Source organism: Dermochelys coriacea, chromosome 8 (genome assembly GCF_009764565.3).
Source record: "Dermochelys coriacea isolate rDerCor1 chromosome 8, rDerCor1.pri.v4, whole genome shotgun sequence".
Lineage (NCBI taxonomy): Eukaryota > Metazoa > Chordata > Testudines > Dermochelyidae > Dermochelys > Dermochelys coriacea.
In genome coordinates, this window is record NC_050075.1 from 85,787,318 (window position 1) to 85,801,283 (window position 13,966).

The 13,966-nt window shown below is 40.4% G+C and overlaps 1 protein-coding gene across 2 annotated transcripts in view; it reads right to left on the minus strand.

Annotated features, from left to right (window-relative positions):
• Positions 1 to 11,897, minus strand: part of LOC119859694 (serine/threonine-protein kinase TNNI3K) — a 194,742-nt gene extending 182,845 nt beyond the window's left edge. Inside the window, exons 1-2 of one of the 2 annotated variants that reach the window (XM_043520182.1) lie at positions 10,129 to 11,897; positions 9,059 to 9,093 (exon numbers count right to left, since the gene is read on the minus strand). In XM_043520182.1, coding sequence (XP_043376117.1) covers positions 9,059 to 9,071 — 13 coding nt within the window. In that variant the 5' untranslated portion in view covers positions 9,072 to 9,093; positions 10,129 to 11,897. Of the gene's footprint in view, positions 1 to 629; positions 731 to 9,058; positions 9,094 to 10,128 lie in introns of those variants that run through there. The other variant, XM_043520181.1, reaches the window with a different exon arrangement.
• Positions 11,898 to 13,966: the final 2,069 nt, after the last annotated feature.

Consider the following 13,966-nt stretch of genomic DNA (forward strand, 5'->3'; position numbering starts at 1 on the left):
CAACATTAGCACATAAATCACAATCTTCCAGTAATCAAAACAACTTCACTATCAAATTTACCAAATTATAGATTATTTTGCTACTAACACTTTCAGTTTAAATTATGGATATTTGCAGTTTAAATGATATTATATGTATTATGCAAAAAGAGTTAGGAGTTTTTTCCTTGTGTAAAACAATATACACACACACATACCTATGCTATCCATAATATTAGATATTTCAATCTTTCTGGAAAATTCATTTCATTTTAATAGTGAAAACCTAAGTTCATAAGGTTGTATTTGTTAGTTCTAAATATCTAAGTGTTAACAGTATAGAAGTACAGAATAAAAATAGTTCTCAGTTTTGTAAGGTTCTAATTAAATATTAATTAAATCAACAAAATAATCTAATTTAATATGATCTAATGGTTTGAAGAAATTTGCTGGCTTTTCTTCCTCTTTTTCTTTCATAGATATTGTATGTGATTTGAGTCAAGCCAATCTTCATATAAATTAGGAGTAATACAATACCTTATCCTTGAACTCAAGAGGAAATTAGCAAATGAGTAAATTTGCTAATGCTACCTTTGCTGCTGGTTGATGGATTTATATCATATTGCATTTAAAGAAGCAACGTTAATTACCAGTGCAAGTTTGGGTTGGTCTAGACTTATAATTCCCCATTTGTTCAATATTTCTTCTTTGTTTCAGTAAAGTTCTTGCAGTAATGATTCCTTGTTCAAGTGCAGTGACAGTCCTACTGAAAAATACTTTGATAGTCTCTGGCTAAAAATAAACTGTGTGCCAAATGGAATGTCATGCAACAATGACACAGAGCAAAACAATGTGTGCTATCAAGTATAAAATAATAAAGGTAAGTAATCAGTTTGTTTAAAATATAGTGTCAAGAATAAATTGCAAATGTTTCAGTGGCAATATTTGCCTCCATCTGTTGACTACCCATACATAGGGGAGGGGGAGCAAACTGCCACCAGATCACTGGTGAGGAATAGACATGGAATTGATCCCGAATAACAGCGTGTAATCCTATTGTGGATAGGTTGTGTTTTCATCTGAGTACACCTCTTTCTTACACTTTGGCAACGCTTGTCCAGCTTGTTATCATAGAATTGAATGGAAAAATTGATTCACTTATTAGCTCAAAGTTATGGTGTACATGTGCATTTTGTGTCCTTGTTTCCTGATCCACCTCACAGGAGTTCAGCCCTGGGGACAGGAAAAGCACCTGTACTGCCATCATTTCTGCTAGGGCAGTCCAGCTTGGGGTTCTATTGGAGTGCTAGTGGAAGAGGTTGCCCTGGAGAATGCTGTACTGGCCAGCTCTGTTACCCCCAAGAGGAGTGGGAGATGCAGGCCACTTATGTGGCTTGCATCCCTGCTGTAGGTGGACTTTCCACCATCAGGGGACTACAGCTTGACATTGATCAGTGTCTTTAAGGAGAAAGAAAGAAAGGAAGAAAGAAAGAAAGAAAGAAGAGTAGTTTGGTTATCTTTGAGGCTCTAAAAAAAAGTAAAATAAGCAGTTTAGTGCTTTGGATTCTACTTATCAATGATCTGCTCCCTTGTCTGTCTGTCTTTCTCTCTCAACCCCTCCCTCCCACCCTTCCCCAAACTCTCTCACATTCTTTTTCTCATTCCAATATTTTATTCATTCTGATCTCTGCACTTGTGAATCTTCTATTTATATTTTATAGTGGTAGTTTAAAACAAAAATTTAAAGTGATAGTATCAAGGTTAGAAAGCACAGCTATTGACCTTGACAGTTTTTCTGTATATAATGTCTTACCTTAAGGATTCCAGTCAAGATAATATGTGTGTACACACACATACGCACCTAAAACTTTTAATGTGCTACATCCCATTGTAAACAAACCAGTATTCCTGTTGTAGTTTCTATTACAGTATGACCGCACCAGTTTATTCGCCCTGATTTGCACACAAAACCAAGGATGTATTTTTAAATAATTTGAGTTGTGTTGACAATACTCCCTGTGATATGCACCCAAATATTTGAGAAGACACAGGTCTCATAACTGACACTCCACATCCAAGCAACTATCAAAGCTACAGACTTATGGCCATAATGAGTGTCTATATTTCCCAGCTTGTATTAGCTTCATATTTATTTATTTTTCTTCAGATTCCTAAAATGCAGCTATGGGCACCCATCCAAATGTAGGTTCTGTGAATACTTAGCCCATAATTTAGAAACACAACATAAACAAAGAATTACTCATAAACATATTCACTTCTCCCCCACCCCCCACCTCCTTATAAGCCTTAATGGAGAAAAAGAGATTAAACAGATCAATGTTTGTATTAATGTAACTTCTGGAGATTATTCAGCAAGCTATCTATATATTAAGGGGTCTGTATTGTTGTGAGTTTTGTTATGGCCGTCAGTGGAGGCAGGATCTGGCCTTACTTACTGCATAAACTATCCCTATCAGAGGAATTGTCTGATAAAAGGGGCCCAAAACTGTAAACTACCAGAAATTTCCAGCTCACTGACATAGACAGCAGAGTCAGGCTGCAAACATCCAAGTGTTCTGTTTGGGATCAGTGAGAGAAATCTAGGAAAACAGCATGGTAGGGTACTGTACGGAGAGTAAGAAGTTCGGTTTTATTCCTGGCTCTGTCATTCATTTGCTTTATGACCTTGATCAAGGGCACTTCAGTTTCTACCCTAGTAAAATCAGAATATTAATGCTCACTGGTCTTTGTAGAGTTCTTTGAGATCTATGGAAGAAGCCACTGCTGGCAAAATAGCAAAAAATAAAACCAATGATGGGGGAACCCCAAGGGCTCAGACCCTTAAACTTGAATTCTTATCTGACCATATATCGGTTCACCCTAGGCCTGGGCGACCCCCTCCTCTGAGTAGCCCTGGAACCACAATACTTGTTGTCATCCCCTTTGGGGGAAATCCCAGTGGTCCTGCTCCCCTATCCTGTGTGATCGGGTGTGCTCCTTCTCCACCCACCCTATAAGATGAATTGTGGTTGCATGAAGAGTTGTTGAATAACGGAAAACAACGAACAAAATGGTAAAAAAGAAAAAAAAAAGAAAAATCACAGTTGGTTCAAAGGCAATTTGCAAATTAAAAAAGTTATACATGCACTGATTGAACTGTTAGACCAGTTCTAATTAACATCCGTACAGTTAGCATTCAAAAGCCAAAAACAATATTTTTCAGTGAACATAATCCTCAGAAGCAATATCTACAGAACAGCTGTACAGCTCTTGGGTTAATTTTTAAAGTTTTGTGAAAAAAACTTATATTTGAAAATGTACAACTGTCAAACCCAACCTTGCAAGAGTCCTGCATGCCAAATTCACTTCCCATTTCAGTTGATAAAAGTTCTTTTCATGGAGTCTTTACAGGATTAGGCCCTTTGACATTATCCTTATTTCAGATTAATTTCTTCCCATTCTAAGAATATCTATGTGGAAGGGCGGTAAATCACTATTATCTATTTCAATATTGTTCAGTGACATCCAGATATATCATTGATAACAACAAGAACTTTAAAATAAGGAACATTATTATGAAAATAAAAGACAAGGGGCTCAATAGCCCATAAAATGAAACAGGTGTTTACAGTGGCTCCTCTGTGACAGTGGATTAAAAGTACTGCTATTTTTGTTACCACAGTGTAACACTGGCATTTGCAAAGGGATTAATCTTCCACATGCGATCTATTGAGCTGCCAGTAGAAAGGAGAGAGAAAGTGAAGTGTGTGCATTAGAGATTTAGGAACAAGAAGAGGATGGAACCAGTGAGCTCTTGTATTACAGATAAATTCTCTTTCCAAGGCAATAGTAGTTTCTATTGAGATTGAGATTCATTTTTACCCTTCCCTGTATTGCTATTCTCAATCTCCCCTATCTTTCTGGCACGTATGTCTTTCAAACTGCTGCTGAAGTGAAAAAACAGATTGACAGAGCCAGAAGAGTACCCAGAAGTCATCTACTACAGGACAGGCCCAACAAAGAAAATAACAGAACGCCACTAGCTGTCACCTTCAACCCCCAACTAAAACCTCTCCAGCGCATCATCAAAGATTTACAACCTATCCTGAAAAATGATCCCTCACTCTCACAGATTTTGGGAGACAGACCAGTCCTCGCTTACAGACTGTCTCCCAACCTGAAACAAATACTCTCCAGCAACCACACACCACACAACAAAAACACTAACCCAGGAACCTATCCTTGCAACAAAGCCTGATGCCAACTCTGTCCACATATTTATTCAAGCGACACCATCATTGGACCTAATCACATTAGCCATGCCATCAGGGGCTCATTCACCTGCACATCTACCAATACGATATATGCCATCATGTGCCAGCAATGCCCCTCTGCCATGTACATTGGCCATACTGGACAGTCTCTATGCAAAAGAATAAATGGACACAAATCTGACATCAGGAATCATAACATTCAAAAACCGGTAGGAGAGCACTTCAACCTCTCTGGCCATTCAGTAAAAGATTTAAGGGTGGCAATTTTGCAACAGAAAAGCTTCAAAAGCAGACGCTAAGGAGAAACTGCTGAGCTTGAATTAATATGCAAACCATTAACTTGGGTTTGAATAGAGACTGGGAGTGGCTGGGTCATTACACATATTGAATCTATTTCCCTAAGTTAAGTATCTTCGCATGTTCTTGTCGACTGTCTAAATGGACCATCTTGATTATCACTACAAAAGTTTTTTTCTCCTGCTGATAATAGTGCATCTTAACTAATTAGCCTCTTACAGTTTGTATGGAAACATCCATCTTCTCTGTATGTATATATATATCTTCTTACTATATGTTCCATTCTATGCATCCCATGAAGTGGGCTCTAGCCCACGAAAGCTTATGCTCTAATAAATTTGTTAGTCTCTAAGGTGCCACAAGTACTCCTAAGCTTTCATTTGTTTTTTCATTTGCCACTCCTGATGTTCTTCTTTAAGTGCCCAATTTCTCAGATTTCAATATCCTGCCTAAAAGGTTACTGAAATAATACTTCCCTCTCAAATTTCATAATATAATATATACAATATAGCCAAATCTCTTCATTATACCATGCACTCAAAGCATTCAGGGAAATCATTAGGATGATGTTCATTATGAGCCCCATTATTGCACTACACAGGAAAACAAATTAAATAAAGAAAACTGACATGAATAAAATCATTAAACACTCATCTTGGCTTTATTTGAGACTGTACCCGTCCTGCACAGTAGCACAGTAAAATTTCAGGATGGATGGAAAGCTGGCAGCGCTATAGAGGTTTATAAATTCTATATTTGTCTAGCAAATCCAGCACATGTTCATTTAGGTCAAATCCTGCATTTCTTTAGGAAGAGTCCTTATTTAATGGAAAACTCCTGCTGCATGGAATGTGAAGGGTTAATTAGTCCTGCCTAAATGAAGAGTTCATCAATGGATCCTTTCTACCCTAAAAAGCTAGTAAATGTACTTGGAGCAGCATCATGATCTAGGCATGATCTGGGCATAGGACTAGGTGTTTGGAACTCTTATTACTTTGTGGTCTTGTGCAAGTCCTTTGATTGAGCCAGGCCATGCTTTTACCATCTGTGAAATGGAGACAGTTGTAGTCATCTACCTCAAAGGTGGGCTGAGGAAAAAATAGTTCACTTTTGTAAAGTGCCATGTAAGTTAAAAAAAGAAAAAAGGCAATAGGTAAATCAAGTTTGGAGCACGGTTATTCACTAGGGGCCCAATGCTAGCTCCACTGAGTTCCTGTAAACTGGCCCTCCTATTAGCCCAGGAAGTCGGAATAAGCCACAAGGAAAAAATGTGTATGCATTTCCATTATACATCCTTAGGTGCTGAGAATTTCTGCTGGAGAAGCAGAAGTGTTTCTTGTATTTCTTTGCACCCCTCTTTCCCTACACACCTTTCACCGATAACTCTGCTCAGATTATAAATATTATCAATTATTTGTATTGCAATGAGGTTCAATTGATATCAGGGCTCTATTATACCAGGCACTTTACAAACACGTGAAGAGATGGTTCTTGCCCCAAAGATCTTAATCTAAACAGACAATGGATGAGAGGGGAAACAAGCACAGAGATGTGAAGAAGCAGAGCTAGGAATAGAATTCAGGTCTCCTGAATACCAGTCACAGGATCACATTGCCTTGCAGGCAACCTAATGATCTCTTCATCTCCTGCTTCTGCATGGACTCCAAATTTTGCCTCAGATCATCCCCCAGTGTGGCCTAACAACCTCCTTTCCTTTGAATATTCTTTCAGCCAGTCTTCTGCTACTAATCTCAGCTCACTTGATCCCACTGCAATCCATGTGCCTGGTCACATTAAAATCATAGAATTCATTATTTTTAAACCCCAACAAGTTAACATAATATAGCTCAACTGGTCATCACACCAAACACAATCACACGACCAGCTTGTGAGCTTCTTTTGCACAGGTGAACATTTAGTCCCATGAGTCCCATTGGATTCAGTGGCAATACTCATGTAAGTAATTACTCCTGTGTGTGAGAAAGGACTCAGAAGCTGGCCCACAGCACACACACTCAGCATTTGCCTCCTCTCCTTTTTTTTTGTTCATTCTACTAATTCTTCAGATTGTAAAACATGGTGATGGTGATGCTTTTACTTCCGTAAATTTTTATCCAGAGAGGACTGTAAAGGCCAAAAAGGGCTGGAACCATGTGTTGCCTACAAAGCAATACAACACCTTCCCCCCACAATGGCACTATATCATTATACAAGCAAAAAATAATCTCATCCCCACTTGAAGATGCTTAATCCCTACACTATCAACAGAGCACATAGACACTGGGTTGGTGTTCAAATTCACCCCACTCTGGGGCATGGCTTTGTTTGTTAACTCAAAAATGGGATCACATCAGCCTGAGACTAAACTTTTTCACTGATATTTTCCTCCAAGGCTCCTGTGTCCTCGCTCGTTACTCTAGTGAACACTCCAGCTTCCTTAATGTTCCACAAGAATTAAGGAGCTGCACTAGCCCCAATAAATCAAGAGCTTCAGCAGTTTATATCCTTTGCTGACAAGGTGGTCAACAGAAGCACCATGAACCCTGATTACACTTTGTTTAAAGAAACCATATTCCTAATGAAGTGAAGAAACCTTGGGTACATCAACAAAATACCAGAGGTAAAATCCTGGCTCCATTGAAATCAATGGCAAAACTCCCAGCGACTTCAGTGGAAACCAGGATTTCACCCAAGATGTTAATGATAGTAGCTATTTTTTGAATGACTTTGCCATATCTTGCTATGGTTGAACACATGGAACTCCCACTGAAGTCAATGAAAGGATATGGTTTTAAACAACCAAAAATATTTAAGAGAATCCAGCAGCTGGCAACTAATAGATGCTTTAATTTTTTTAATGGACTAATTGAGATCCCTTTGGGCATAGTCACGTGTATGCTTTTTATTCTCACTAATCATCATTTTTCATACAGAAGTGTTCTTTCATAATTCCTTTTCTCCCTTTTTTGAATAATGCAGTAATATAATAATCTGATATTGTATATTACAATAATTTCAATGTAAAGAAGTCCACATAACATTATGGGTTCCTTAAAGAGTTACTGGGCAAAAATTTGTTTTCTATTATGACTCAGTTGAAATCAATGGATACATACGTAAGTGCTTATTCATGATGGATAGGGCTCTGTATCGGTCATGGAGGTGGCGGAAGTCACGGATTCCGTGACTTCCGCCACCTCCATGACTTCTATAGGGGCCGGGGTGGCTGACCCCACAGCTGCCGAGGCAGCTGACTCCGGGACCAGCTGCTCAGGTGGCCCGCAGGACAGCCACATCATCTGTTGCTCCGGCGGCTCTGGGCAGCGGTCCCCAGCCTACTGGCCAGAGCGGCCATGGTCCGCGGCCCCTGGCAGCTGGTGCTGCTGGCCCCAGGCGGCCCCTCGAGCAGCGCCCCCTCCCCGATTTAATCACAGGTATTTTTAGTATAAGTCATGGACAGATCACCGGCAGTGAATTTTTGTTTATTGCCTCTGACCTGTCAATGACTTTTACTGAAAATACCCGTGACTAAATCATAGCCTTAATGATGGATCTGCAATTGATCACGCAAAATATGTGCATTAGCCATATATACTTATATATGTATGCATAAAGCAAAACACTGCATATGATAAAATATTTATAATATTTTATTTGAAATAGTATATGGAAAACTATAGTTTATTTAAAACATAGCTCTGTAAATGATTGCTTTTCAGAGGTATTACACTAAAGCTAATTGTATCTTAAACACTAGAAACATTAAATAAATGTGTGAGGAACCCCAATTTTATTAACCACAGCTCTATTGATCCCAGTTTGCTTTCTGAAAACTCAAGGCCAAAATACATAGTGTAGAAAGCAATCATGAACAAGCCCATAAAAAAGTCTAATCTTTCTCACCCAGTAAAAGAAATCTACACTTATTCTGTTACAAAAGATCTGCTTTTATTAAGCTCTCTGCTTCAACATTTAAATGTTTCCTCTCAAGGCAATGCATTGTCAAGCTACATGTTAAATGAGACTGGACATGAAAAACCTCACTGGCTTGCAAAGGAAAAAGAGTGGACATTTAACAAATCTATTCAAAAGTGATAGGAAAATAGGAAATTACTTAGCCACAAACTGTTCAAGGCTATCACATATTTTAAGAGAGGTAGACAAGTTAACATTTGAGCAATGAATGCAACATACAGTATATTTAATACAGACAATTGTTTAAGCAATGTCTACTTTGGGAATAGTAGTACTACAAAAAAAAGTAAAGAAGAGATCCTGCATAGGAGAGACTCCTCAATATTCTGAAGCCACAGTCAACCTGTGGAACTCCTTGCCAGAGGATGTTATGAAGGCCAAGACTATAACAGGGTTCAAAAAAGAACTAGATAAGTTCCTGGAGGATAGGTCCAAAAATTGCTATTAGCCAGGATGGACAGTGATGGTACTCCTAGCCTCTGTTTGCCAGAAGCTGGGAATGGATGACAGGGGATGGATCACTTGATGATTACCTGTTCTATTCATTCCCTCTGTGGCACCTGGTATTGGCCACTGTCAGAAGACAGGATAGTGGGCTAGACAGACCTTTGGTCTTATCCAGTATGGCCATTCTTATGTTATGAAGTACAATATAATTAAGTGCAACTCTTTTTTACTGTGTCCATGGTATGGGCCAAGTTCTGTAAAACTGAATAAAATTATATGCCAGACAATGATTTCAGGCAGACAGGTAAAAGTAGGCCTATCTGTTACTTTTCATGGGGGATGAACCTATAAAATAGTTGAAATATTTAGCCCATGTTGTTTGAATTCAAAGCGGAAAAAGTGGAAAAAGTAATTGTTGCAGAGTCAGGTGTTGCAGCATTCCTTTGTGGCCTGCCGTGGCACTATTCACCATGTCTCAGTTTCCTTCTGGTTCTTCAATAGTCAGCATTCGCCTCCAACGCAGTTAGGCCCCATGCTGACTTAGCTCTCTGGCTAAATCACGCTGAGGTTCCTTCTGGGGTATCCAAGCTCCAAAACAAATACAACAAAACTAAAACTGACAGCCATCCATCTTGGACCCAGCTAGGGTGACCGGATAGCAAGTATGAAAAATTGGGACAGAGTGTGGGGGGTAATAGGCACCTGTATAAGCAAAAGCCCTGAATATCAGGACTGTCCCTATAAAATGGGGACATCTGGTCACCCTAGACCCAGTCCTTCTATTCAGTTTGTCTTTTCTAGTTAACATTCATCTGGGCTCTCTGTTTCAACCTACCTTTCCTCAGGAAGGCTCTGACAGACAGCAGTCTCGCTCAGCTCCCAGGCTTCCATCACCTAGTACAAGTTGGAGATCTGCTCCCCTTCCCCATCAGGTACCAACTGAGTGAGACCAACCTCCATGCATGGCACCTACTGCAGATGTGGTGGAATGGGGCTGATTTGAACCCACAGGCTCTTATTAACGCTTTGTAGGCCAGTATGGGGTTTACACCCCTGCACAGAAATGTTAACACAAATTTTCAAACTGTGTAAGTCCACAATTTTCCCCACAAGGAACATGCTCAAACAGCTTGTGTGTTGCCTTTCCCAAAAAATTCCTCTGACAAAACGAAAAACAAACAAAACAAAAAGAGGAAAGGATGTGTATGGGCTTCAAAATCAGATTTAAAATAGACACTGTTTTACAAACTATGCAATTACTGTCCTACCGTGACACCATAATTAAAATATACATATTTCCATGGTAGGAAAAAACTTTAGGCACAGATTTGTGAGCATATTTTGGCAACAACAGATTTCAGTGTAACTTGGCCTGGATAGATTATATCAGTGCTGTGATGAGTTACATCGAGCCTGGCATCCCACCAGCTTTTACACCATGAATGCACTATACAGCTCTACATAATAAGAAACCTTGTTGGGGACAATTATTTTCTTTGTCGTTATCAACAGTTCTGCTTGTAAAACTAACTAGCAGAAGCAAAGAAAGCTGTGTGGATTATAACAACACAAAGGAAAAACAGAGATAGGATCAACCTTTAACCACACAGTGTGTTTTAACAGACACCCTCCGGCTTTGTAAAACTGCTGGGTTCTTGAAACATGGCTCGTGCAGGGAAGCATACGTAAATGATCCGAAATACAGAAATACTGTTGAACACAGCAAGTAAGCAGCACATCCATGTTTCCACATTCTGGGACAGATTGTGCTTCCTCTTCTGAAGTGGAAGAAGAGCCCTCAGAGAGCTTTTTGCTTCCTCATGCCCCTGTGCGGGGAGTGAAAGGGGGCTACTACAGACTTGGGATATGTGTACACTTCAATTAAACCCCCACGGCTGGCCTGTGTCAGCTGACTTGGGCTTGTGGGGCTCATGCTAAGGGGCTGTAAAATTGTGGTGCAGACATTTGGACTCCAGCCCCAGCCCAAGCCCAAATGTTGTGGAGTACTCCAAGGCACTCCACAAACCACAGAGGCATGGCTAGGTGAGGTGGGGTCTGACCAGGATTCTACTCCTTCTGTCCTTCCAATTGGGAGGAATACAGACTGCAGTCTTTTCAGGAATTAAGAACTCTTCCGAGACTATTTGGTCATTGTGCCTCTCTCTCACCTCCTCATCCCCAAACACCAGCTGTGGTATACCAATAAAATAAAAACCAGCAGGATCTTATTAACGGGGATAAGACAAAATGTCACATTTATTGTGAATACAAAAAGAATCATAGCAGGCAGTCAGTTATAGCTATAACATTTCGTTCAGTTTCACATTCATTCACAGGTTCGTTCACACACACACACGCGCACACACACACACACACACACACACACACACACACACACACACACAGGTTCTGCAAATTTGTTACAGTTACCAGCCTAGAGGTTGCTCATGCCAAGTTACTGGCCAGGTAACTTGGGCATGAGGGCGGAGCTGAGTCTTTGTCAGATGTGCATCCGATGTTCCTGGAGGGTGGTAGCAGAACCAGACTCAAAGTTCTCAGTTTCTAAAGTCCATTTTTATAGGAATTTATTCCTATGCCAGTCTATGGGAATTACTTCATCATGCTGTTGCCGAATCAATCAGCAGATGGCACATTCCTGATGGATCCGTGCTGCCAGATGTTATCTTGTTCTTTGGTAGTCCCATCCTTGAGGCTGTTGGGTGGATTCCAGTCTGCCCTCCGGGGGTCATCTGGTTGTCTATACTCTTCGCATTCTTTGGCCGATCGATACTGAACTCCTAGGCTGGCACCTCCCTGATCATTCATTTATTATCTATACCAAGCATCCATCCACATACATCCTCTCTCTCTATTTTAATCACAATTGTTAACAAAGCGAGATAAATACAACAAAAGGGTGGGGAGTCTCTGTGTGCTGTTTCTGTTGTTACAAATTTCAGAGTAGCAGCCATGTTAGTTTGCATTCACAAAAAGAAAAGGAGTACTTGTGGCACCTTACAGACTAACAAATTTATTTGAGCATACGCTTCGGACCGCCAGGGCACTCAGTTAAGAGCATCAAGGGAGCGCCGAGAGGCAGGGGCTGGTCCGCCGTGAGGCGAGCTACTGCCTGTCCCAGCCCCTGCCTCTCGGCGCTCCCTTGATGCTCTTAATTGAGTGTCCTGGGGGTCCGAAGCGTATGCTCAAATAAATTTGTTAGTCTCTAAGGTGCCACAAGTACTCCTTTTCTTGTTGTTACAAAGTATTGATTTGAATCTCTCTCTGTTTTAGGATGTTCTAACACAATTAGCAGCTTACAAGTTTCACACAGAGAGGGAGAGAAACAGTAACAACAATAACAAAAAAACCCAAACCAAGAGACAAGAGACCTCTTAATTAGCAATGCCCTGGAATTTAAACTATGGGGAGGGGAATCAAACTTACAGAACTTCTTTAATATGATCCAACAGCTCTGGATACAAAAACCAAAATCTCTGTCTTTATACTAAAACTAATTTCAGTGAACGAAGTGGTTATTAATGCATTATGTTTGGGGACCTTCTTAAAATAATTCTTCTTATAATAGTTAAGAATGAATGAGCATATTAAAAGAATACAATTACTGGTTACTGTGTATTTAAGTCTTTATACTTCTGAGGCTAATTCAGCATGAAAACTATCTAGGAGCAAAGTCTGATCTCTAATGGAAGACACAAAGTCTATGTGTCAAACGTGTGTTTTCCACAATGTTTTGTATAACATCACAACAGTTAATGACACAAAGATTATGCACATTATGCTTTTTTTGCCCCTGTCTTCATGAACAAAGTCAGCTTCCAGACTACTGCACTGGGCAGCACAGCATGGGGAGGAGATGATCAGCCCTCTGTGGAGAAAGTAGTAGTTCGGGATTATTTAGAAAAGCTGGATGAGCACAAGTCCATGGGGTTGGATGTGCTGCATCCGAGGGTGCTAAAGGAGTTGGTGGATGTGATTACAGAGCCATTGGCCATTATCTTTAAAAACTCATGGTGACTGGGGAGGTCCTGGATGACTGGAAAAAGACTACTGTAGTGCCCATCTTTAAGAAAGGGAAGGAGGAGGATCAGGGAAACTACAGGCCAGTCAGCCTCACCTCAGTCCTTGGAAAAATCATGGAGCAGGTCCTCAAAGAATCAATTCTGAAGCACTTAGAGGAGAGGAAAGTGATTCACCCAGGGCAAGTCATGCCTGACTAATCTAATTGCCTTGAATGACGAGATAACTGGCTCTGTGGATGAGGGGAAAGCAGTGGATATGTTATTCCTTGACTTTAGCAAAGCTTTTGATACGGTCTCCTACAGTATTCTTGCCAGCTTGTTAAAGAAGTATGGGCTGGATGAATGGACTACAAGGTGGATAAAAAGCTGGCTAGATCGTCAGGCTCAGTGGGTAGTGATCAATGGCTCCATGCCTAGTTGGCAGTCTGTATCAAGCAGAGGGCCCCAAGGGTCAGTCCTGGGGCTGGTTTTGTTCAATATCTTTATTAATGATCTGGAGGATGGCATGGACTGCACCCTCAGCAAGTTTGCAGATGACACGAAACCAGGAGGAGTGGTAGATACACTGGAGGGTAGAGATAAGATAAAGAGGGACCTAGACAAATTAGAGGACTGGGCCAAAAGAAATTTGATGAGGTTCAACAAAGACAACTGCAGAGTCCTGCACTTAAAACGGAAGAATCCCATGCACTGCTACAGACTAGGGACCGAATGGCTAGGCAGGAGTTGTGCAGAAAAAGACCCAGGGTTTACAAAAAGAAAAGGAGTACTTGTGGCACCTTACAGACTAACAAATTTATTTGAGCATAAGCTTTCGTGAGCATGCATCCGATGAAGTGAGCTATAACTCATGAAAACTTATGCTCAAATAAATTTGTTAGTCTCTAAGGTGCCACAAGTACTCCTTTTCTTTTTGTGGATACATTCTAACATGGCTGCTACTCTGAAACCTAG